Source organism: Thamnophis sirtalis, unplaced genomic scaffold, assembly GCF_051295495.1.
Source record: "Thamnophis sirtalis isolate CommonGarterSnake01/CBP01778 unplaced genomic scaffold, rThaSir2_p1.2 scaffold_9, whole genome shotgun sequence".
Taxonomy (NCBI): domain Eukaryota; kingdom Metazoa; phylum Chordata; class Lepidosauria; order Squamata; family Natricidae; genus Thamnophis; species Thamnophis sirtalis.
In genome coordinates this window covers 14,095,094-14,120,627 of record NW_028261389.1, presented here as the reverse complement: position 1 = coordinate 14,120,627, position 25,534 = coordinate 14,095,094, and the positions used below count along the sequence as shown (strand labels likewise).

The following is a 25,534-nucleotide window of genomic DNA, read 5'->3' as shown; positions in this document are numbered from 1 at the left end:
TATGGAACAAAGCTGTGTGAATAGATGATCTGTTTCGGCTGTCACCAAGCCTTCTCCCAGAAGGTAACAAGGAAAATTGGTCATGGAGACGATGTGTAGCATCTCTGACCATCCTGCGGACGCTGGTCAAACAGCACTTATATGCCATGTCCTAGATAGAACGGAGTGAACTTCCAATTATCTTTTCTGATGGCATCACACAGTCTCCATGTCGGAAGGCTATGAATCAGAATGGCTGCTTTCCAAAGAGATCTGCCCCAAAAAATAAGTGACTGAGCCATGACAGGGGATGGGGAGGAGGGCGTGGGACCCAGTGAAGTGGAAAAGGAACCCAATGCCTATGGGGATGCAGTGGGATGGGAAGGGAAGCATGGAGCACCTCAGCGGTGAGGGGGGTGGGCTCTGGGAGGCCTTGATCAAGCCATGTGTATGCTAGGGAGATGCTCCAATGCAGACCTGAGTCTGTGTCAGGCCTCCTTCATTCCCAAAGCACCTCTTTGATTTGATATATGATAGCATTTCATAATTTCAAGCAGCTTTGCTGTTCCTTATCCTGGTTACCTAGCAAGCGGAATTGAATATTGTTAGTTCCTTGTCACACGATGTCCTGGAACTGTACCATTAAAGGCAATCCATGTTGACCTGAATGTTGACTGACCCAGTAAGAGACATTTGTTTGTGTTCTTTATCAGAGGTATACCGGCAAAGACAAGATAGCCATCCATTTGGGAGGTTTTAAGTTCCCCTGCATTGAGCAAGAAGCTTAGAATCAAGGTGTTGTGGCCTGCTGGTGGCCAGCAGAGCTGGCAACAGAATTGGACAATGAGGAGGTTGGGGAGGAACATGGGCCAGTCCCGGGGGCTGAGGGAAGCTCAGACGAGGGCTCTGCGTCAGCATCAGAGAGGGAGTTAGACAGCAGTTAGGCAGAACAGCTGGAGCCCGTTCCCAGTATGCGCATGCAGAGCTGCCAGAAGACAAGAACAACTAAGAAAGCAGGGCTGACTCATCAAGACTAAAGCCACACTTGGAGGTGATTGCCCCCCCCCCCCCAGGAAACAAAAGAGGAATGAATGGGGAGTGAGCCTTTTGCAGGAAACAATTTGTTCATTCGGTCTGGAAAGTTCTGTTTGTGATTACAAGAGACTCTGTGCCAAGTGTTGCTTTGCCCTGTGTCTAGAAACTAGTTATCTGGTAGCGTGCTAAACAAGATAAGGTGCTTGTGGATAAACATTCCTCTGAAAGACGATTTGCTAAAGCCTTGCTGACTGTGAATGAAAGGAATTCAGTCGTGTAAATAAAAGAGGTTTTGTTGGGACCAAGACTTTGCTTCTAGCTTTCAAAGGAAGCCTGGGTCAGAACATAAGGACCCTTCCTCTATTCTGCTCCTTGCAACGTCCCTTAAGGCCCAAGTAGGTCTTCCTTCCTTGACTAGAATTGTGTCTCTTCCAAAAAGCAACCTGAATATCAAGTCTTACAGAGATTCCAATACAAAACCTATCTCTGAATGCTTGCCAGCCCTTTATCCATTTATTGTGCGTTTCATCCCTTTTGGAGTGAGGTCTACTGGAACCATTCTCATCTGGAAACCTTAAGGTATTTCTTATGAATAAAAAATAGCAATAACAACACTTAAAACTAATATACCTCTCCATAGTGTTTTTATAGCACTCTCTGAGAGATTTACAATATTTCCCCAACAATCTGGATCCTCATTTTATGAACCTCGGAAAGATGGAAGGCTGAGTCAATCTTGAGTCTTCAGGATTGAACTCCAGACTGTGGGCAGAGGTAGCCTGCAATGCTGCATTCTAACCACTGTGCTACCAGGACAATAGGCTTTTAATATGTCCATTTTAAGCATGTGGTTTTTGAAGTTATTCATGGCTCATATGATTTATATAATCAGGAAACAGAAGAGCCAATAGACTAACCAAAGAGTTTTATTAAATGTACACTCTTAGAAGAATACACTCCAAATTCTTGAATGAGAATTCCACATAAGAGCTAACTACAAAAACATACAACTCCACCAAAGCTTTAGTGCATTAAGTCCGGAGCCAAAGAAAGAGTTAAGTGTAATACAAGCATACACACAAAGAAATCCCCCCACCCAAATGTTACTGGTATTTGGCTTTTTCAAACAGGAGACATTAATTAGAAATGCTTTCAGAAGAAATACAAGGCAAGTGAGATTACAGCTTTTCATTTTTCTAAAGCTCCAGCCACTTATGATCTCGCCAGAGAACTATATGCTTATAAAAATAATCACATCGTATTCAATTTAGGCAGAAAAAAAAGTTTATAAAGATTGCATGGAGAGGCTGATCCAAAAAGGAATGACAGCATAATCAACACCAACAGTCCGCTGTGCATTCCCTTCTTTTTCAGGACTTTTAGTATTCAATGCTGAAAGGATATTCCTTATGATTGATACACCTGAAGAGAGAAAGAGAGAGAGAGAGAGAGAATTGGACATTGGAATTAAATGATACTTAAGTCTGTCTTGGGAGGGCAGGCCAAAGCAAGAATTGTATGCTAATGCCCTAAACGTACTGTTTCAAAAGTCCTTGATATCACCTAGCATGAGTGTGCACACATTGTGATAATCAAACAAATGTAGCCTTGTCTAATACACATAAGAGTTTCTTCATTTGATATGTTTTAACCCCTCCCCCCTCTTTAAAACTACAAAGGCAGTTCCTCTGTTGTAGAAATCTGGCTGGATTAATATCAAACATAATACATCCAACATTTTCATTTTGGCAATTGCTATTTAGCAAATAAAATTGGGTCTTAGAAGTTACTAATCATAGGCTAGTCAACCCATAGGCAAGCCCTGAAAAACATTCAATATGGCTGTTGAACACTGAATACTCCCAACTCAAAAAGCATTACATGAGCCTACAATTATCTCTCTCTGATCCTTCTCCAACCTGGTGTCCTTCACATATAGTGGGACCATAAACCAACTGGAAATTCAGGGCTTTAGTCCAGCATACCAGAGAACACAGGGCTGCCAAAATGATATTTTATCATCAGAAGCATATATAAATCAAAACAAAACAAAACAGTTGAGTACAGGAAGCCCTCAACTCATGTCCACAACTGGGGCCAGAATTTCTGTTGCTAAACAAGGTGGATTTTAAGGGAGTCACAGCTTCCCCGCATCGACTTTGCTTGTTAGAAGCCAGCTGTGAAGGTCGCAAATGATGATCACATATTTGGAACTCTTGCAGGACACTACAACATGCTATTTGCCAACCGCCCACATTTTGATCCACTGACTGTGGGAATAACTGCAATGATTGTTTTAAGTGCAATGACCAGGTTTTTTTTCAGTGCTTGTTAAGAGATGACCAGGCTGAGCCTGAGGGAGGAATCAAATGTGTCATCAGTCATGAGCTCTTTCACACCTACAAGAGAACTAAGTGCAGCCCACCTTGAATTCCTGTGACTCTTCTCTACCGCTAATTGGCTTGGACTGTTAGTAGTTTAGATTCTTGTAGAGAGCTTAAGCTTGCAATAAATTTTTATACTGGTTTGAACTGCCTGGATCACCTGATTTCCTGGGCACTTGACAGTGCTGTTGTAACTCTAAATGGTCACTAAACCAATGGATGCATGTCGAGGACTACCTGTAAATATATCCATCCCATCTGCTGATTTGTTAAATAAATAAGAAATCTGTGGGTTTGTGCAACTTATTGATTGAAAAGTTTATAAATCATAAGAACTAACTTTGTTTGGATTTGTTAAATCAGAGAAGTGACATGGTGGCTAAGTGTAACATGGGAATCTAATTAGGAAGCCTTGTTTCTCATAAAATGGATTAGATCGAACATATTGTTTATATTGAGAAAACTGTTTACTTAGTATAAATCATTCACCCCATACCATGTTATGGTTTGATCCATGGTTAACCTGGAATTCTCCCCCAATTAAAAAAATAACGTCATGGAACTATATTAATTTACATCAATTCAAATTTGAAAAGTGGTCATAAAAATACCAGTAAAACTAATTCCAAAAAGAGTAGTCTATATTTTATTTTTTCGAGATAATTTAAATATCTGAAGCATGTATAATTTTACAGGGGGAAAAAGATCATACAAAACCTGAGTTCTACTTGCTTTATGGGTTCAGCTGCCCATAAAATCATACAAGGGCTTTTACAAGCTCTTGCCCAACAAAGCATCAGAGCTCTAGTTAGTACTGAATTGGACAACACTCCCAACGTTTTCTCCAAATCATACTTACGAGGTCATTGCACATGCCCTCCAGTTCCTGTTGAAACCCAGGATGGTTTCCATGTCCTGCTTAGACAACTCAAAGTCAAATACCTAGCAGGCAGGGGAAAAAAAATAACAAGAAATTCACCCAAAACCATAATTCTGTGGAATGACATGCTTGAGAAACCTTTAACACTGGGTGCCATGTGCTATATAACTTCAGCGTTTATGAATCCCGTTTCGTACAAACAATTATTGTCCAAAATTTCTGAAGGTCTAAGGAAGTACACTCCTGTTTCTCATTTATATTTAAGGAGAAATTGATTTTCCTCCATTGCCCAGTACGGTTCAATGCCATTCTGTGCCTCGTTTTACTGCCAACAGAAATATTTCAACAGCTCACATTTGTATCCATCTATCAATCTATGTCTATAATCCTCTGCTCCTTGAAAGCAGTTAAATAAAAAATAAACAGAACGCTTCCCAATTTGCCCTGGTCAAAGCAAGCAGGCTAACAAAAATAAGGACGACATTAAACACAATCCATTCCCAGCACTTGCAAAGTTAGTTTAGAGTTGGTTTGGGCAACTATTCGGCAACCCTGTTGAAAATTCATAGCAGATTCCATTGATGATATATGACCTGAGCATCAAGAATATATTGGTTTTTTTAAAATAGTGATCTCAAAGCCACAGCATAATTAGATTAATTGTAGATTTGCAGGTTGCAGGTTCAAGTTGGTGTCCCTTCTTCCCCAAAGACTGTAATTTTTCCTGGCAGAGGGTTGCAGGAGGTCATTGCAGCCAGAAACAGAGCTCAGGAGCCCGTTTTTGCTGGCAGAGCAGTGTTGCAGGGCGTACCGGAGCCTACCCGGAGCACTGGATACTGTTTCAGTACGGTGCTCCGGAGGGCCCACCTGCCCGAGTTCCTTACCCTGTTTTAAAGCTTTCGACGCTTCCGTGCACGTGCATGGCTCGTACAGCGCCTGCGCAATGCTCCGCCAAGCAGGTGGAGCATTGCAGAGGCTTGTGTCGTTTGCAGCTGCAATGCATGTGGGCGACACCAGGCGGGATCCGGAACCCACCACTGTGGCAGAGGCACTCCGGGCCAGTCCCTCACTGTTTCCAGGGTGGGCCCATGGGCCAGCTCTAAGCACCCTATTTGGATCCGGCCAGCGGGCCTTAGGTTTGATACCCCTGCTTTAGATTCTTTCAACAGATGAAAGAGCATATATTTTGTGATGTTTACCCTTCTGACTCCTGTAGTTTAGAGGCAGTTAATTATCATTTTATACAATATAGCCCTACTCTTAGCCAATCTTCTTTCCATTTCTGTGTTTGTCTTATTAGTTATCAGAGTAAACATTTCACAAAACAGATCCTTTTTAGTGGGAATTGAACTGCCAAAATTGATGCTATCCTGAGGGTTACAAAAATGTAGCTGGGATGGCCCTAAGTAGTCCATTAGATGGCATAGATCAGTGTTTCTTAACCTCTGGCCACACCCACCCCAGCCCCTGGTAGGTCAAACACAACCCCGATGCGGCCCTCAATGAAATCGAGTTTGAGACCCCTGATCTAAAGCATTAAATTTGGAATCTTTAATAAACAGAAAAATCTCCATTTCATGGATAACATATGCCACATGAGAGCCATGATGATGTATTTATTTATTAAATTTGTATGACATCCATTTCACTGTCGAGTGACTATGGGTGGTGTATAAACCAATTAGAATGTTAAAACAAGGAAGCCCAAATTCTAATAATCTCTTGGCAGGGAAGCAAGTCAGGTGTTTGCTGAATTTTGCTTTAGTTAAACCAGAAAAGTGACCCACAACTATCTTTAGCAGGGAGTATAATTGCAACTAACCATTTTTTTAGTGTTTAAAGCAGCATTATATTTATATCATATCACATCATGAATGTGCTTTGGAGTCAGTCAAAAAATATCCATCTACCAACTCAAACCACGCCAATCACATACATTAGTCCATAACCTTCAATAAAGAACCCTTCATCTTACCCTGGATTGATCTGTGTTGTTGCTGATAATAATAGTAATAATAATAATAAAAATAACAACAACAACAACAACAACAACAAACATCTCTCTATCCCAGGTCCTTGGGAAGCACCCAATAGGTTGATAAAAATGCTAAATTCAGGCTAAACATCTGGTGGACTGGGTGACCCTCCCCTCCCACACACACACAATGTGTTATGTAGGAACCAACTAATCCAGAAGTGGGCATTATTTTTACCTTGAAGTTTTCTTCAATCCGCGATGGAGTGATAGACTTGGGAATCACAATTGTATTTCTCTGAAGATGAAACCGGATCAGGACCTGAGAGCCAAGACCAGGCCAAACCAAGTAAGGATTACTCATCGGAAAAATTATATCCTACTCCCAACTCAACTCATGCATGTATATTAACATGCTGACATGCAAACTCTTCCAAGACTCCCATACCCCAGCAAAATGGACCATTCTTTTCTACACTACTTGGTATCTTGGTTAGTACAGTCCACCTAGGAGTAATATGTTGCTCCTTAGAGCAGAGCCCCCCCAACCTTTTAGGCACTAAAGGACTGGTTCCATGGAATGAGGTTTTTCTACAGACTGGAGAGCAGTGGTGGGATATGACTGGCCTGCCCCGCCCCGCCCTCCTTACCCGATTTGACCCGATTGGGGATTTTGCCTGCACACCGAGCATAGGGCGCCTGCGCAATGCTTTGCCGAGCCCCTGGAGCGTCATGTGTGATAATTACGCATGTGCATGCTGCACGTGGTGGAGGCCCGGCCCCGTACCAGTTGCAACGGGATCTGGAACCCACCACTGCTGGAGTGGGTGTGGTTTCATATGCTGCCTGCATCCCACGGATGGAGCTTTGCTTGTTTGCGTGGCCCAGTTTCTGGCATGCCGTGGCCCGGTGCCAATCCACGGACTGGGGATTGGAGACCCCTGCCTTAAGAGAATCTGTCCCTCCACTAACCATCTGATCTATGAGATTTCCCACTTAACTGCACACATACCCACCTGAGCTGCTGTTTTATTGTGTTTAGCTGCAATCTCTTTAATTTTTGGCTCATCCAGGAGTGAAGGATCTTCAGGCTTGGCCCTAGCATTAAAGGAAACCAAGGTTAGCAAATAATAACACTAAGAAAATTTACATTTAACAGGAATAAAAGTATTTGTTATCCAGCTGAAAGTCTAACGAGCTAGAATGGAAAATTACACATCACTGTGGTATTTTGTAACATTTTCCCAAATCAGCTTTTCTTCCCAATATATGATTTCATCCTCTACCAGTGGTGGGTTACGATTGGTACGCCCCGATATGGGTGTACTGGTGCCTGCCGGGAGTACCAGGTACTGTTCTGGTACGGTGCTCTGGAGGGCCCACCCACGCTCCTTACCAGTATTTGAGCTGTTCGGGGCTTCCGCGCACGGAGCGTACAGCGTCTGCGTGATACTCCGCTGAGCAGCTGGAGCAGTAAGTATGCATGCTCACGCTGCAAACCTGTGCTGCATGCGTTCATGTGGTGGATGCCCAGCCCCGTTGCACCGTGCCAGTTGCAACAGGGACACGGAACCCACCACTGTCTTCTACACATTGCAAAAAAAGAAGGAAAACTTCTTGTTCTTAGTTCAGGGATTTGGCAATGATATGATAAGCACACAGCATTAGCCTTGAATGCACCTGGTAATCTTTGTAGAGCTTTCTCACACGCACATAATATGTAGCTGAATCTTGGCTATTCAGTTAAAGTATAATTAAAATAATTACAATGATTATTATTATTATTATTAATTTGTCTTGTATGCCGCCTACTCCCGGAAGACTCCGGGCGGCTCACAAAACAAAGGGAAAGGGGGGAACAAGACAAAGACAACATATTAAAAACAAAACCAACATTCACAATTTCTGTGGCGGTAGATGCTTCTCAGCTCCCCCCAGCCTGCTGGAACAGCCAAGACTTGGCTTTGCGGAAGGCCGGGAGGGTAGTAAGGATCCGGATCTCAACAGGGAGCTCGTTCCAGAGGGCCGGAGCTGCAACAGAGAAGGCTCTCCCCCGGGGAGTCGCCAGCCAACATTGGCTGGCAGATGGAATCTGGAGGAGACCCAACCTGTGCGATCTAATTGGTCTGAGAGAGGTAATCAGCAGGAGGCGGTCTCTCAGGTACCCAGGTCCGATGCCATGTAGGGCTAATGGTGACCATTCATAATGGATGGTCACCATAATTAATGGTGACCATTCATAATGGAATCTAACAATGAATAACAGGAGAAGTAGTAGTGATTAGAGAAATGTGTAAGGTAATGCAAATAACAGATTAGGTGTAAGGTAATGATAGATTTGATACAGAGGGAAAAGATTAGAAAGTTGGATTCATACAACATATGATGCCTTAAATTACACCAAGAGTATGTTTATTGTGTAAACCTAGTTTAAACCTGAAGAAATTACAATTTAATATGCTGCGTGAACCTGTCTATTTTTCCGGTGGGATTATTCTAGACTACTCAATCAGAAATTTATAAAACACATTGGGTACATTCGTATAACAGGCTAAGTAAATTAAGTAAGCTGCCTAGAGTAGTCCCACTGGAAAAATAGGCAGCAAATAAATTTTAACACATTCTTAGGGTCCCATGCATTTTGTATAAATCCAGTCTGTGGGTAGGTTCACACATTAAATTATAGTTTCCTTACCCCAACAAGCAAGAAATTTTGGCTGGCAGAGCTTTTTCTACTGTGGCTCCCACCTTTTGGAACATCATGCCTCTCGAGGTGAGATTTGCCCCCACCCTCTTGGCTTTCTGAAAGGGCCTGAAAACCCACCTTTGCCAATTGGATTGGGGGCCTGATGCAGGGATCCCTATTTGGAGGTGGTTAGTAGATTAGAAGATGCTACTTCCACCCCGTTCACCTATTTGGTCCTCTTATCCAGTGTTTTTCAACCTTGGCAACTTGAAGATGTCTGGACTTCAACTCCCAGAATTCCCCAGCCAGCGAATGCTGGCTGGGGAATTCTGGGAGTTGAAGTCCAGACATCTTCAAGTTGCCAAGGTTGAAAAACACTGCTCTTATCTAATCTCTTGTTAAGCTTTACTGTTTTAATTTTAATGCTGAATGTTTTTTTTAATGCTCTTGTTGTTTTATATTGTGTTGTAAGCTGCCAGGGGCGATGGGTAGGGAGAGTTGTGGGAAATCAATTTAATAAATATGTTGTGGCCCACCAGTGGAGCTGGTGGCAGACTCGGACGGTGAGGAGGTTGGGGAGGAACACGGGCCAGTCCTGGAGTCTGGGGAGGGCTCTGATGAAGGAGGGCGCCAGGGCTGTCTGGCAGTTATCAGCTGCCTTCGGAGTCAGAGATCAGTGGGGCAGAAGAACAGATGGAGCCTGTTCCCAGTGTGTGCATGCGCAGAGCTGCCAGGAGAAGGGAACAGCTAAGGAACAAGGGTCAACTTGGGAGTAAAGCCACAGGTGGACGTTGAATGGCTCCTCCCATAAAGAGGAGCGAAGGGGGAGGGGAGTTTGCAGGAGAGAATTAGTTCAATTCATTAGGGTGAACATCTGTTCCTTATTTCTTGCCAAGTAATTGCTGCTACAGCATGGCGTTTGGAAGATATCGGCCTGGCAACTCTGCCAATTACCTCCTCGCGACCAATTAGATCACACAGATTAGGCCTCCTCCGAATCCCATCTGCCAGTCAGTGTCGACTGGCAACTACGCGGAGGAGAGCCTTCTCGGTAGTAGCTCCGACCCTTTGGAACGATCTCCCCGTGGAGATTCGTACCCTCACCACCCTTCAGACCTTCCGCACAGCCCTTAAAATCTGGCTATCCCGTCAGGCCTGGGGCTAAAGATTTAACCCACCCCCACCCGAATGGTATGAATGTTGTGTTCTTTTTAATTATGTATTGTTCTTATGTGTCATTGTTTGTATCCCCTTCCCCATGAGTTGTAAGCCGCCCTGAGTCCCCCTAGGGAAAAGGGCGGCCTATAAATAAACTTTCAAATCAAAATCAAATCAAATCAAATCCAAGCCTGATAAAGGTCCGTAGTTGTGAAATCTCAGGAAAGACTGTTTGCCGGGACTTTGCCTAAATAAAAGAGGTTTTATCGGGATGAGGAGTCTGCTTCATGATCTTGGAAGGCCTTACGGTCAGAACAAAATAAATAAAATAATTTCCGGGTGCGCATTAGCTCTTGAGTCATTTCTATTTCCCATTTATGCATTCCGATGTGCGATTTAATGATTAGCAAACCAGAAGTTTCAGAACATTCGGTTTCAGCATATTTTGCTCAGTGCAGGAGTAAAAGACCAAATGTTCTCACCAGGGTCTATCAGGAGAGCCAAGAGGACTGTAGGCCGTGACGGAGATCCCTTTGGACTGACAGTACTCAATCAGCTTTTCCTGAGTAAGGTACGGGTGGCATTCAACCTACAACACATACAAAAATGGATGTCGGCTTATGTTTATTACCCTGAAACAGACTGAAATTCGAAATGTTTCCCATTATTATTATACAATTGTATCACAGCGGCCAGTTGTTTCGCCGGATTTGGCATTGGTTACTAGTCGAGCCCCACCCAGGGGCCTAGGACGTCGTAACGTATTTTCGTAATATGTGTGCAGATCCAAGCAGTGCGGCTTTTTGCATTTGACTGATGGTGATTTTGTCAATTTTTAACTGTTTTAAATGTAATTCCAGTGCTTTTGGAATAGCACCCAGTGTGCCAATTACCACTGGAATTATCACTGCTGGTTTGTGCCATAATCGTTGAATTTCGATTTTTAAGTCCTGGTATCTTGCGATTTTTTCATGTTTCTTCTCGGCGACCCTGCTATCACCTGGTATTGCGATGTCATTATTATAGGCATTATTATTATTATTATTATTATTATTATTTAAAAATACGATTTGCATTTGGGTCAAATTCAACTGTGGACACAGCCAGCCAGTTTCTTTTCACTGTGGGAGAGAAAAACCATGTCCTGTTTCAAACAGCTTCAAAAAACATGATTGCCTTTTTTAAAAGCTACATTCCCATCCATGTTAAATTTCAGCTTTTCTATATAATTGCATCACACTGCAGCCCTTACATAATGGTTAGCAGGATTTTAATGATGAATTTCCTTATTGCTGCTTAGGAAAAATTAACAGCGTAAGCCCAATGTTTTCTCTTTAAAAAAAAAACCAACTTTATTTGTTGGCCTGGCAATTCTATCATGTAATTTGTTTGATTTATAACTAAGCAGGTTGTCAACTATGTCTTGTTTAATCAATAAATCATGATTAAATGTCAGGTTAATGTGATGCTTAAATGAAGTTACACTCTAGCCAAGAGAAATTACACAATCATACTACCGTATTTTTCAGAGTTTAAGACACACCTTTTCCCTCAAAAAAGAGGCTGAAAATATGGGTGCATCTTATGCACTGAATACAGCATTTTTTGCCTCTTTCACCAAAATGGCCATGCATAGCCTTTAGGAGGCTTCCAGAGTACTCCTGGGGGCTGGGGAGGGCAGAAATGAGCGAAAAATGGGCCGTTTTTTGCTCAATTTTGCCCCCCCCCCCGCAGGAGCACTCTATAAGCCTCCCAAAGGCTATGCATGCCCTTTTTTAGAAAAAAACCCGGGCCCATTTTCACAAAAAATGGGCCTTTTGGGAGGTCTCCAGGTTGCAATTTTTTTTTTAATTCGCCTCTTCAAAATCATGGTGTGTCTTATACTCTGGTGCATCCTATACTTCAAAAAATACGGTAATATAGCAAGTAGAGAGGGGATTTTTGTGTCACAAAGGAAAAAATAAATTTGGGAATCTAACACGAAAGACAAAAGAATACGTAACTTAACTGATAAAGTTATGTCATTCATGCGCTTACACCGAGACTTTGAAAAAAGCAATTGTTCTTGCAGTTTTCATGTGTTGAGTTCTTCATTTGCTTGCAAGCATAGAAAAAGGCTACTGTTACTGTAGCGTATAGGGTTACATAAGAATTTACTTCTATTTCTGGCTGAAATGCTTATTAAAGAGACACCGTTAAAACTTCCCAAAAATTCCTTTTATGAATTCTGATTATTAATCAGGAGGTGCCGACTGGATGGAGTTTGCAAGATTCCTTATTTCAGAAACGTCTAGAAATTCAAATTTTATTTGCAAAAAAGATACAGGAGAAGAGAGTGCACAAGCAGAATCCGACCGAACAGGCAAACTATATTTAGAATGCCATTTTACTCTAAACGTCCTTCTCTGTCATCCAATACCTCCTTTCAGAATATATCATAGACTGCAGAAATGCAAGAAGGCAACTGTTACAGTTTCTAATCAATTTGAATTAGCGACTGCATATTTGTAGAGAATTTTGATATTTCAATAGACGTGGATGATGTGCCTTCAAGTCTGTTTGATTCCTAATGTTCTCAAATATATTTTTAAAGCAGATATCATAAGAATCCTGAGCTCCTCCAGAGATTCTCTTGTTCCAATGATTTTAATTTATCGAGCTGTAAACATATTTTTAGGTTACTGTAAAATATCTAATTCCAGTGTCTGTAAGATAGTATCTTTTCCTAATGCCGTACAAACTGGTAGATTCCATTTTTTACAAGTTCAATGATGATAAACCAATAATAAAAAATAAATAATTAACTAACTTGCACTTAGTATATATATCATGTTAAATTTCAGTTTACAATTTCAATCGACAAGCTTGCTCTGAAATTCAAATTGGAATGTAAAATCACTTTAAAATGTTGAGATCAGCTGTCAGAATGGTGGATCAAAGGTGTGTGTGTGTGTGTGTGTGTGTGTGTGTGTGTGTGTGTGTGTGTAGGACAATTGTACATTCAGAAATTTCCTCAAATTCCTGGTATCTATCCAATGAACATTGCTTTATGGGGTCTTGGAACCCTCTGAACTTGGTGGTTTTCTTGCAGACATTTTATTTCCAAACTAGCCGATAACCCGGTGTTGCCCGAGTATTTATTTACAGGGGGGAAATGTCCCAAACAAAAGTAATTTCTAATATTGAATTTTCCCCCTTACCAGAGGGAGCCCCCTTCTGTGGAGTTCTGTGAAGCCCTTACCATGGCAACTCCACAATGCTGCAAAGTGGAAGCCATTTTATGGCAGTACAGTAGAAGCCATTTTAGGACACAACAGGCTGTATCTTAACAGAACACACACCCCGAGGAGTTTTAGGGATGTATTACCCTCACAATATTTTTCTTCAGAGAGCAAGTCATCTGTGTACACAGTTCGGTTGCAATTGCTCGAAGTGTTCCAGAGTTATGCTGACTGACACACACACACACACACACAGCCATTTTATATATATATAGACTAGGTAACATCATCTGATAATGATGATGTTACCTAGTTTGATAATGAAATGTCTGCAAGGAAATCATCAAGCTTAGAAAGCACCAAGGACCCCAGAGTTCAACTCTGAGTTAAAAAAATTCTATCGGTACATTATTTTTACCCTTTTCCTTCTTCATAATTTTTTATAATCCCCAGTCCACTTCCTATGAATTTACCTGGTTATTTGCAGGTTTGTACTTCAATTTGGGCTTCTTCAAGATTCTCTCCAACTGTTCATGGTTGAAGTTGGAAACACCAATTGCCTTCACCAGTCCAACATCTACTAGTTCCTCCATTGCCTAAGGACATGTCAAAGACCAAATAGGAGACAGTTGCATATTATCAACACAAAAATCTGCTTGATGTTAAGTCTTTTTAGGACTTCACAAGACCAGCAAGAGATGAACCATTATAAAGAGGTTTGTGTGCAGAAACATCACTTAGTGCAATCTTCCTGGAATTCTACCACTTCACAACATGCAAACTTCTTAACACATCAGGCTGTGAAAGGCAGTCAATGATTATTTTCATTCTTTTTGTATAATAATAATAATGAACTGATTATTACGGCATGTACTGAGAGAGTTGATATTTTCCAAGGCCCTCTCTTAAAGCGTCTGGGTCACAATTGCTATAAAGCACATTTTGTCATAAATGTCCCAATCACAGGGATTGGCTACAAGAGATTCAGAGGAAGAGATGAGGAAGATAAGCAGTTCAATTTCTGAAGTTATAAGATTGGGTTATAACTCTGCCAGCAGTTAAGAGTATAAATATAAATAAATACCCACTAGGTGAATAGGTCAGCCAATTCCAGTTATGACATCCTATGGGTAGTCCTTAACTTATGACCAAAATTGAGTACAAAATCTATGTTGTTAAGTGAGAAATATGTTAAGTGAGCTTCGCCCCATTTTACAACTTTTCTTGCCACATTTGTTAAGTGAATCACTCTAGTTGTTAACTTAGTATAACAGTTTTTAAGTGAATCTGGCTTCCCCACTTTTTTGTTTGTCAGGTCACAAAAGGAGATCACATGATCCCAGGACACTGCAAGTGTCATAAAAATTAACCAGTTGCCAAACATCTGGATGTTGCTTGGGAATGCTACAATGGTCATAAGTGTGAAAAATAGTCGTAAGTTTTCAAAATATATTTTAAAAACTTTTTAAAATATAACAGTGGCATAATCAAAAATTAGAAAGGGGAACAATGGAAGATTATAATTCAATATAAATCAGTGTATTACTATTAGTATCATAACAAATATTGGTATTTTATATGTAGTAAAAAGAGTGATATCAAGAATATGGAGATTTGCAAAAAAGCAATATTTTTGAAATGAATAATTAAGGAAAAATTATAATTCAACAAAATATGTGTATTACCACTAAAAGTCTATAAGATTATTAATTGTGTTGAATAGGAAGGGTATTGTTTTATTTGTACTAAAATGTAATTCTGGTTCCACACTCTTCACATAACGATGTATTTGTAGAAAAATAAAAAAATAGTCATAAGTCACTATTTTCAGTGCCATCGTAACTTTACCCAGTCAGTAAATGTAAGTCAAGGACTATCTACATGCTATTTAGATATTAAAACTATGGTAGATCAGAAGGTGTGCAGCTAAAACAAATTGAATTGTATATATGTGATTTTTCGGGATGCTTTCTCTCAAAAAAGGAATAAATAATTGTAAGATGCACCTTTATTGATTTCTATTTTGCATATTCATATGCTTAGTGCATTTCATATTGAAATAAGTTGAAGATTAGATTATGTTAACATCAAACATTCCTGGACAAAGACATTATTAAGCAAAGTCTGTCTAATATAAATATATATATAAAATTCCAGCTCTTTTGTTTTCTATGGGTTCTTTTGCTTATCCTAAATAGGAGGGAGAACAGTAAGATTTAAATATCTTAATCTCTTCCTCTTGAGAATTTGCAATAGCCAAGGAAATCTTAGCCTGCATTTCTAATCAAACATATTTTTCATTTTGGTAAATATCCTCAAAAAATCAAGAGGGACCCATAATTAAGCAAGTGTTGCATTAAAATAAACCACAAATAGAAAAATCTCGAGGACATAAAATTTATGTCATAATTTCAACAAATGCCAAGTTATAATATTTGCAATATAAAAGTGCAAGGTATAAAATATTCAACCCACTGCATATAGGGAAGAAACATCTTTAATTGAAACTGAACATACCTCCCAGGTGTCTAAAATACTTGTGTTACTGGATATCATCATGCCTTTATCATCCGTAGGAAACAGATCATCTCCTGCCTGTCAATAAATAACAAGAGTCCAAGTCAGTTTACTTCTAAACTACCAGTAGACAATGTTGAAAGGGTTACATGTCAGGTGCAAAGGATCAGGACCATACATTAAAATGGGCATCTTCGCTTTGGGGCAGTTTGAGACCATTTCTGAGAAGGGTGAAAGATTTTTGAATCGTTGAGTTCATTGAGCCGAGGTGGCGCAGTGGTTAGGGTGCAGTACTGCAGGCCACTTCAGCTGACTGTTATCTGCAGTTCAGCGGTTCTAATCTCACCGGCTCAAGGTTGACTCAGCCTTCCATCCTTCCGAGGTGGGTGAAATGAGGACCCAGACTGGGGGGGCAATTTGCTGACTCTAAACCGCTTAGAGAGGGCTGAAAGGCCTATGAAGCGGTATATAAGTCTATATGAGCCAAGGTGGCGCAGTGGTTAAATGCAGCACTGCAGGCTACTGCTAGATCAGCAGGTCAGCGGTTCAAATCTCACCGGCTCAGGGTTGACTCAGCCTTCCATCCTTCCGAGGTGGGTAAAATGAGGACCCAGATTGTTGGGGGCAATATGCTGACTCTCTGTAAACCGCTTAGAGAGGCCTGAAAGGCCTATGAAGCGGTATATAAGTCTACTGCTATTGCTATTGCTATAAGTCTAACTACTATTGCTATTGTATAAATGGAAGCAGTTTGGCCATGACCTTCAAAAAGGTCCTTACTTTACGAGCTTGGTGTTCTAAATACTGAGTGCCAAATTTATGGCCAGAATTAAATCACAGGACTAAGAAACCTGTTCAAGCACAGATTCACTCGAACTACAGAAAAATCCACCCCGCAAAAAGTCTTTGATTAGAGCTTCTTGTGGAGCTGGGTTTTCTCCCCCCTGGCTATATTCTGTACATGCCTTTCCTTATTACACTCTTACATACTCAGGCTTCTTCACATCCACTCGTCTGAACGCGTGGGAATGGAGGATCTTAGGGGTGGCTTTTCATTGCATGTTCCCCCTTCAGCTTTCTGATGCCAATCAGATAGCAATGGGAAAAGTGTGGGGATGGAACGTCAATGATCTTCCTGTGGGCCTCGTGTTCCCAACTGATTGACTAGGAGAAAAGCTGGACATCTGAGAGCTGTAATCTAAACATACTGAAAGGATGGGGGAAGCCTACAGTACCTTTGCGTCAGTTTTCCTCCCACCAAAAGAAAGGAGAAGCAATATGGAGTACCTTGCATCCTATCGGCCAGTGGATAATGTAGAGGTCAAGGTAGTTCAACTTCAAGGCCTTGAGAGTTGCCTGACAGGCACCCTTGACCAAAGACTTCTCATGGAACGTGCACCAAAGCTGTAAGAAAAACACCATATGGAGACTTCCCTGAATTAAACACATGGAGGCCAACGTGGCCATAACATCTCCCCTGGATGATAAGGAATTGTTTAAAAATCAGACTATAAATCAGACTTACATAAGAAAAATGAAAAATCTGGAGGGTGGAAACTTTCAAGAAAAAGACCTTAAATTTCCTTAAATTACCAGTCCATTTTTCAACTCAAGAACAGACTGGATAGGGGCACTAAATCTAAGATCAATCCCATCAGGAAACTGCCTAGCTGCAGTTGCTGCCACAATCCACATTACAAAAAACTGGCCTTGAAAGGAGTTCAAAAAGTGCGACCAGTAGGGGAAAAACCCCCACAAGGTTATTAACTGGATGGATGGAAAATTTATCAAGTCTCCCACTTTCTAGCACCGTGATGGCGAACCTATGGCACACGTGCCAGAGGTGGCATGCAGTGCCCTCTCTGATGGCATGTGAGCTGTCATCCCACTTCAGCTCCGATGTGCATGTGCGTGCACCTCCCGCAGCCCAGCTGGCCTTCGAATCTCTGCTGCACATGCACGGGGGCAACGAATATGTGCAAGGGGGTTGTGTGTGCATGCGCAGGGTGTGTGCAAGGGGGGGGGCTGCACGTGCATGTGGCTGGGGCACAAGTGTGGGGTGCATGCATATGCATGGGAGCAGGGTGCATGCGTGGGGGCGTGCATTCCATTTGGGGGGTTCGGGCGTGCACACCTGCATTTGTGCGCGCACACCCGCGCTTTGGGCACTCAGTCCTGAAAATATTAGCCAACACTGTTCTAGCAGGACATTCCAGTTTTAATCTTGCATTCTTTATGTAACTTCAACTCTGGAACTAATAAGCATGATCTGAAATAGGTAATTTTTAATGTCTACCACATTTATTTTATTTATTTGTTTGTCTAATTTGTATGCTGCTGAATCTTCCTAACCTCCAGGGAGATTACAAATATCCAGGCTATTTAAAAACATTGAGAATTAAGGGGTTCCCCCCCCCCTTTAAGATGTAAATATATATACCTTGCTGACAATAAAAAGATCCTCACGCTTTACAATCCCAGCCTGGATTGCATCCTGAATACCGTTGCCAACTTCTTCTTCATTCTGGTACACGTAGGCACAGTCTATATGGCGATAGCCTACATCAATGGCCTTCTTCACCGCATCTTTTACTTTTCCTGGGGGAGACTGGACAACAGAAGAATCCTAGTCAAGAACCTGATTTGGCTAATTTGTCACATAGCAAGCAACCTCCCTATGAAAAGTAAGATGATGTTAGTTTAATATTTAACCACAGATGGTTGTCTTGGGCAAGGTCCAAAAATGATATAATATACAAGTTGGCAACCTTTGGTCTGTACCTAAAGCGAAGCCATAGAGAAAATCATTTTACAGTATACTATAGGATATGTGATTCCACCTAATGCATTCAGATTATTTATCATGCTAACAAAGAAAATGCAAAAACACACATCAACCCTGCCTGTTGTCAATTTGGAAACAAAAGTTTATTAAGAATAAAAAGTACTTTATACTTAACCATGGCTAACAAAGACCAAGATACAAAGTAGGGTTTCCTAATCTTTCTAACCATGGCTTCCCATCTTGATTTGCAGCCAACATTTAATCACAATTTTTACAGTGAAGTCTCTAGGCGTATCTCTAGGCAGGGAAAATGAAAACTGCCACATAGGCCAATTTTGCAAGCTTCATTGAGAAACTATATTATAAACATGAGTGCCAATAAACAAGTTCATGGCAGATATCTTAAGGAGGGGTGCGGTGCTAGCTTTTTCAAAGAAATAGAGTGAAAAGTCAGGGTGCTGCATTTTAGCTCTTGATTGCTTATACTATCTTGGATGGGAGAGTTGTTAACACTTAACCTCTCCTTTGGTAAACGGGGAATGACTGTCATTGCTAAGTCCCATTTATGACATAATTTATTTGAAATTTTTGATGGAAATACTGGTACAATTCAATACTCTGCAATAGCAAACTTGGGAAGAGAGCAGAAAAAAAAAGCTAAGCATCAAGGTTCCTGGAACTCCTTATGTTAGCCTTGTTGTATGGGGATAATGGGACATGTAATTCAATATATTTATTAGTTTTTAATTGTTTTAGTCCCACCTTTATTTTTATAAATAACTCAAGGTGATGAACATACCTAACACTCCTTCCTCTCCCTATTTCCCCCACAACAACCCTGTGCGGTGAATTGGGCCACTAAGCTGATTTTCATGTCTAAGGCGAGACTAGAACTCAGTTTCTAATTTCTAGACTAGTGTCTTTACCATTAGACTAAACTTTTATTTTTATATACATTTATTAGTTTATTTATTTATTTTTACATACATTTTTATTTCTTTTTACATATTTTTTACATACATTTATTAGTTATTATCGGTAGCTAAAACAGTATTTCTCAACCCTGGCAACTTCCTGATATGTGGATTCAAGGCTATTTCTTGACAGGATGAAAGATTTTTGATTGTACAAATGGGAACAATTTGTCTCCCAACTCCTATTCTGACCTTCTAAAAAAAAAAAAAAACCTTGAAATACTGCTAACTTTGATGTCACTACCCTTTTGCTTATGATGTGCATGATCCTTCAGTTGATCAGTTCTTTGCGAATGTACTGTTCTGGCTGGGCTACTGTGATATCAGTCCAATGCACCTGGATTGATTCTGTGTTGCTCATTATTGATGTAGACATTTGTGGTAGTGGGAGGTACAAAAGGTTCAAAAACAGGCAGCTTGTTCCCAATTAATTAGGATACCAGAAGTTAATTACTTCTCTGTGCAAATCAGGCCACTGATGAAACATAGTGTGCCATAATACCTTCAATGTTTCTCCACTGTGGCAACTTTCAGAAGTATTCAGCATGCTGGGGACTTCTACAACTCTAGAAGTTGTAACCCAAAACACTTGGAGGATACCACACACTGCTTATCCTTAGTTAAAGCAGAAATTGTTTAGGATGTTATTTACACTAAGGATTTATTTATTTCACATGGGAAGATGCTGATGTATTCGCCCCAAACCGGAAATACTGGAGGATCCCTTGCTGCCTGATATGCTACATAGCATGGGAGGTTCTAATGCTATTTATTTGTTTATTTATAAGCAGAAATTTAATAGCCTGGGTAAACCAGTATGCAGCTGATGTTCCAGAATGCAGCTGATGTTCCAGAACCCCGATTCCCATTCTGTATATGTGCAGCTAGCACTTCCAATGAAAGCTGAAATCAAAATATATAGTTATCTTAATTAGGTCTTCATGTACCATAAGCATTTTTCAAGTGATGCACTGGTAGTTCTCTTGTAAAGACAACAAAATGTCAAGGACATTAAAGAAAGCAAATTATCTGAGGCATCTGAGGCTTCCTGGAACAAATTCTTCTGCGCCTAGGGGCAAACAGTGCATAGGTTTGATTTAGGTTTCAAAGATAAAGCTACAGGCTGCTGTTTTATTAGAAAATAGAATTAACAGAAGAAAACCTTGTTTGGAACAGATGATTTTTTATAGCAAAAGCTCCTGCTGAAATGACTCTGTCACTGCTAATTATTGAAAGTATTTGACCAATGCTATTAACTCTCTTTGCACGGTGTTTTGAGATTACAGATAGTCCTCAACTTAAGTCTACAATTGGGATTGGAACCTCAGTCACTAAGCGATGCAGTTGTTAAAATGCCTGATTTTATGACTTTTGCCATAGTCATTAAAATGAATCCTGCTCCTCTGCTGACTTTGTCAGAATCCCTCTGTGGAAGTCAAAAATTGCAATTATGTCATCTCGGGACACTGCAACTGTCACATGCCAGTTGCCAAGCACTCAAATTTTGATCACATGACAGTGGGATGTTGTCATGGTCGTAAGTGCAAGGACCAGTTGCAAGTCACCTATTTCAGCACTATTGTAACTTCAAACAGTTGTTAAACTAATAGTCATAAAGTGTATGAAAGGCCAGCCAAGAAAAATGAAAGGCCCATTTTCTTCAAGGCATTCACCTGACAGAACACCTGTGGTGCCTAGATGAGGTCAGAAACCTGCTGCAAACATGGAATAAACAGCACAAATTATTTGGAGCATTTTTATTCAAACTTGGTAATTTTTCAGATGGGTGGATTGCAACTCCCAGAATTCTCCAGCCAGGTGCCATCATTTTGAGTATATAGAGGAAGGGCACTTGAATGGAAACTTCTAATGTGAAAAATGCATTTTTTTAAAAAAAGAACGGGGATATTCCATTAAATATTTTAACTACAGTAAAAAGAACCTCTAAATCCTGTAATGGTTGAAATTAGCCATAGAAACAGAGCTCATGGGATTTTAAAAAGACAATATAACAAAGTCAATTAAGGAACTGGATTGACAAGTAATTATTTTCACAAAAGGAACCAAAGCACGTTAACCAGATTAATTTATGAATACATTATGCAGCAGGAAAATATAAAGGGCCCTCTATTGCAACAAAAATATACACATCAGAAAATCACAATGTTCACTTCTCTTCATATCAGTTTAAAGTGTGTAAAGATGGAAGCAGGGAGAAATATATTCTTACTCTTTATTTTAGCCACTTGACCATGGTGACCTTTATCCAGCTCAAAAGAACTTACCGTATTTATCGGCGTATAACACGCACCGGCGTATAACACGCATCCCCCATTTTAACACAAAAATTTGAGTAAAATTTTTTTTCATTAAAAATAAATGACTTGGAAGCTCGGAACTTAATGTTGGATTAAAATTTATAACATTAGAACATGAATTATAACATTAACTCCTCTTAAAAGGCAAATATGAAATGAAAAAACACCTCTTTGAGCAAAAAGTTATTTCCATTTTCTTCCTTATATAATATTTTCTGTTTCAACATAAAGTGCCTTCCTTCCTTCCCTCCCTCCCATCCCTTTCTTTATGTTTTCTTCATGCTTTCTTTTCTTTTTCCTCTGCTCTTTTTAAATCCCCCCCCTTCTTCTCCTCCTCTACATTTAGGTTGGATTAGTTTGTACAACGGTCATCAAACTTCTGAAGTAAAAATAAATAAATAAATCATATTTAAGAAGAAGAAGAAAAAGGAAGACGTTTTTAGTTAAGTCAAACGTTTTAATAAAAGTTTCATCTTTTAAGATTTGTCCAACACATCCAATTGTAACCTTAACAGTAAAGAATATCACCCCAGCTGCTAAAGGTTCAACCAGTCTGAGAACCATTGAAAAGACAACAGTGCAAAATCCAAAAGACACAACTTCCTCACCGCCATTGCTTTGGTACCAAATCTTTGAGGAAGGGGCTCCAGAAAGAAGGAGGAGGAGGAGGAGGAGGAGGAGGAGGAGGGAACCAAAGAGAGCTTTTACCGAGTCTGCGCCCCACAGCCAGGACCGTCCTTGCGCCTCCAGCCGCGTTTCTTCCTGCAAAGCCATTCGGGCAACCCGAGAGTTCCGCTTGACGCCAGAAGGGCTTTGCAGGAAGAAACGCGGCGTTTCTTGTGTGTGTGTGTGTGTGTGTGTGTCTGTCTGTCTCCGCCATCCCCAACCTCTACACCTTGCAGGACTGCTGCGCCTTTGAGAAGCCGGGGTGGGGGGGAGAGGGGGACGGGAACGACGCCTAACCCCCACCCACACAACCCGGTCCCCGGGAATGCCGCTCCCGCCGTTCAGAAACCGAGGGGGAGAAAAGTTCAAAAGCCGCCGGAGCCAGCTGGAAAAGGAGCGACTTTCCCCATTAGCCGGCGCCCTCCGCCAATCCGCAACGGCCTCGCAAATTAAAAACCGAAGGAAGGCGGCGAGCTCAGCCAAGCGCGGCCAGGCAGCCAGCGGCGCGCACCGGCTTCCCAGCGCAGGGAACTTCTCCGGCGGCTGGGGGGAGGCCGTCAAGCGGAACTCTCGGGTTGCCGAGAGTTCCGCTTGACGCCAGAAGGGCTTTGCAGGAAGAAACGCCGCGTTTCTTCCTGCAAAGCCCTTCGGGCAACCCGAGAGTTCCGCTTGACGGCCTCCCCCCAGCCGCCGGAGAAGTTCCCTGCGCTGGGAAGCCGGTGCGCGCCGCTGGCTGCCTGGCCGCGCTTGGCTGAGCTCGCCGCCTTCCTTCGGTTTTTAATTTGCGAGGCCGTTGCGGATTGGCGGAGGGCGCCGGCTAATGGGGAAAGTCGCTCCTTTTCCAGCTGGCTCCGGCGGCTTTTGAACTTTTCTCCCCCTCGGTTTCTGAACGGCGGGAGCGGCATTCCCGGGGACCGGGTTGTGTGGGTGGGGGTTAGGCGTCGTTCCCGTCCCCCTCTCCCCCCCACCCCGGCTTCTCAAAGGCGCAGCAGTCCTGCAAGGTGTAGAGGTTGGGGATGGCGGAGACAGACAGACACACACACACACACACACACACACACAAGAAACGCCGCGTTTCTTCCTGCAAAGCCCTTCTGGCGTCAAGCGGAACTCTCGGGTTGCCCGAATGGCTTTGCAGGAAGAAACGCGGCTGGAGGCGCCAGGACGGTCCTGGCTGTGGGGCGCAGACTCGGTAAAAGCTCTCTTTGGTTCCCTCCTTCTCCCCCTCCTTCCACAGTCTGTGTGACGCTGCCGCCAGGCTGAGATCGGCGTATAACACGCAGGCAGGGTTTAAGCTTCCAATTTTAGTTTTAAAACTGCGTGTTATACGCCGATAAATACGGTAATACCAACAGAGTAAGAATATTTCCCAAGACAGAAGAAGCCTCAAATTCTGGACTTTAAGACTGTGAAAAATTAGAATTTGAATAATAGAGTTGGACGGGACCTTGGAGGTCTTCTAGTCCAACCCCCTGCTCAGACAGGAAACCCTATACCATTTCAAACAAATTGTTGTCTGAACATCTTAAATGCTTCCAGTGTTGGGGCATTCATAGCTTCTGGAGGCAAGTTGTTCCACTGATTAATTGTTCTGTCAGGAAATTTCTTCTTAGTTCTAGGTTGGATCTCTCCTTGATTAGTTTTCATCCATTGCTTCTTGTCCTGCCTTCAGGTGCTTTGGAGAATAGCTTGATCCCCTCTTCATTGTGGAAACCCCTGAGATATCGGAACACTGCTGTCATGTCACCCCTAGTCCTTCTTTTCATTAAACTGGACATAAATTCCTGCAACTGTTCTTCATATGTTTTAGCCTCCAATCCCCTAATCATCTTTGTTGCACTTCTCTGTACTCTAGAGTCTCCACATCTTTTTTACTTTGGCGACGAAAATTGTATGCAGTGTGGTTTTACCAAAGCATTACAAAGTGATATTAAATGCTAGTGGTAAGACAAGAATACTGGCTCCCAACAGTGATACCCAAGGAAGCATCTATATATAATGCAGGAGTGAGCAACCAAGCCTTCACAGGATACCAAACTACAATTCCCAGCATCCTTAGCCATAAGCAGCCACGTTTAGCTCAGACTCCTGGGAGAGATTTCAGCATCGAAAAAGGGAAAGCCGGTAACCAAACCGTGCAAGCAAAGCCCGAGCAACTTCAATCCATTTTATTTAATTCCCGTCTGGGGTCAGAGTGTCTCCGGAGTCTGACGTTTTATTTCGACATCGGGAATGAAAAGAGAGGCGTCCTCCCAGATGCAGAAACTGATATATTAGCTAACCGCCGCTCGCCATTTGGAAGAGCCAGGAACCTCTTCCTCCCCCACAAAAGCTTTCTGTGCAAAACGTAGGCGGGAAACACACACACACACACACACGTACAAAAAAAACCCCGCCTCACGTTTTTTTACGAGAAAGAAACGGGAAGGCGAGCAAGGCCAGCAATTCAATTGCAAGCCTGCAAGACACGTGTCTCATTTTGCACGCTTGCAACGTGTTTGCAAGGCTTGTGCAAAAAGCAAAAGGAAAACAACCTCCCCCAAATCCTCCGCTTTGGGTACCCTTGGAACAAAAGCCCGCGGGGTGGAGCGGGGGAACACGGGAAGGAACAATGGAAGAAGACGCGGCGACCGATGGGCAAAAAAAAAGCGCCTCCGGGTTGCGGCCGCTTACCTTCCACGTGCCCAGTCCCAAAATGGGCATCTTCGCTTTGGTGTACAGCTCCACATACTTGGCCATGGCAGACGTCCCGCGAAGCCCAAACCCGAGGCGCGGAGAAAGGCACAGGCAGGCACGGCCGGGGAAAAGCAGCTTTTTATACGCGCCAGACCCGCCTCGCCAGGGGCGTGAAAAGGAGGCGTTTTTCTCCCCCCTCAAAGCGGGATCTTTTAATGCCTCCTGGCTGGGACGGTTACCCGCTGCCAGATTTTTATCTGGCGGGGAGGGTCAAGCGCAA

General features: G+C 42.0%; 1 protein-coding gene across 2 annotated transcripts; it reads right to left on the bottom strand.

Annotated features, from left to right (window-relative positions):
• Window positions 1–1,924: 1,924 nt before the first annotated feature.
• LOC106551076 (aldo-keto reductase family 1 member B1) lies at window positions 1,925–25,534 on the bottom strand. 2 transcript variants are annotated; one of them, XM_014069090.2, is made up of 10 exons: window positions 25,252–25,526; window positions 18,276–18,443; window positions 17,123–17,239; window positions 15,836–15,913; window positions 13,792–13,914; window positions 10,580–10,686; window positions 7,270–7,351; window positions 6,492–6,575; window positions 4,258–4,340; window positions 1,925–2,436 (listed from the first exon to the last, which is right to left on the bottom strand). In XM_014069090.2, the coding sequence occupies exons 1-10, from the start codon at window positions 25,315–25,317 to the stop codon at window positions 2,394–2,396; spliced, it is 951 nt and encodes a 316-aa protein (XP_013924565.2). In that variant the 5' UTR covers window positions 25,318–25,526; the 3' UTR covers window positions 1,925–2,393. The 2 variants fall into 2 exon arrangements, 1 of the variants encoding a protein (XP_013924565.2); XR_015697683.1 differs by having other exon boundaries at window positions 2,381–2,436; window positions 7,266–7,351; window positions 25,252–25,534.

Coding starts and splice junctions, on each gene's coding strand:
- LOC106551076 (XM_014069090.2), bottom strand. CDS start 25,317: ATGGCCAAGTATGTGGAGCTGTACACCAAAGCGAAGATGCCCATTTTG. Junction 13,915..15,835: donor GTATTTTAGACACCTGGGAG/GTATGTTCAGTT, acceptor ACATGTCCTTAG/GCAATGGAGGAACTAGTAGA. Junction 2,437..4,257: donor AGGGCATGTGCAATGACCTC/GTAAGTATGATT, acceptor TTCTCTCTTCAG/GTGTATCAATCATAAGGAAT.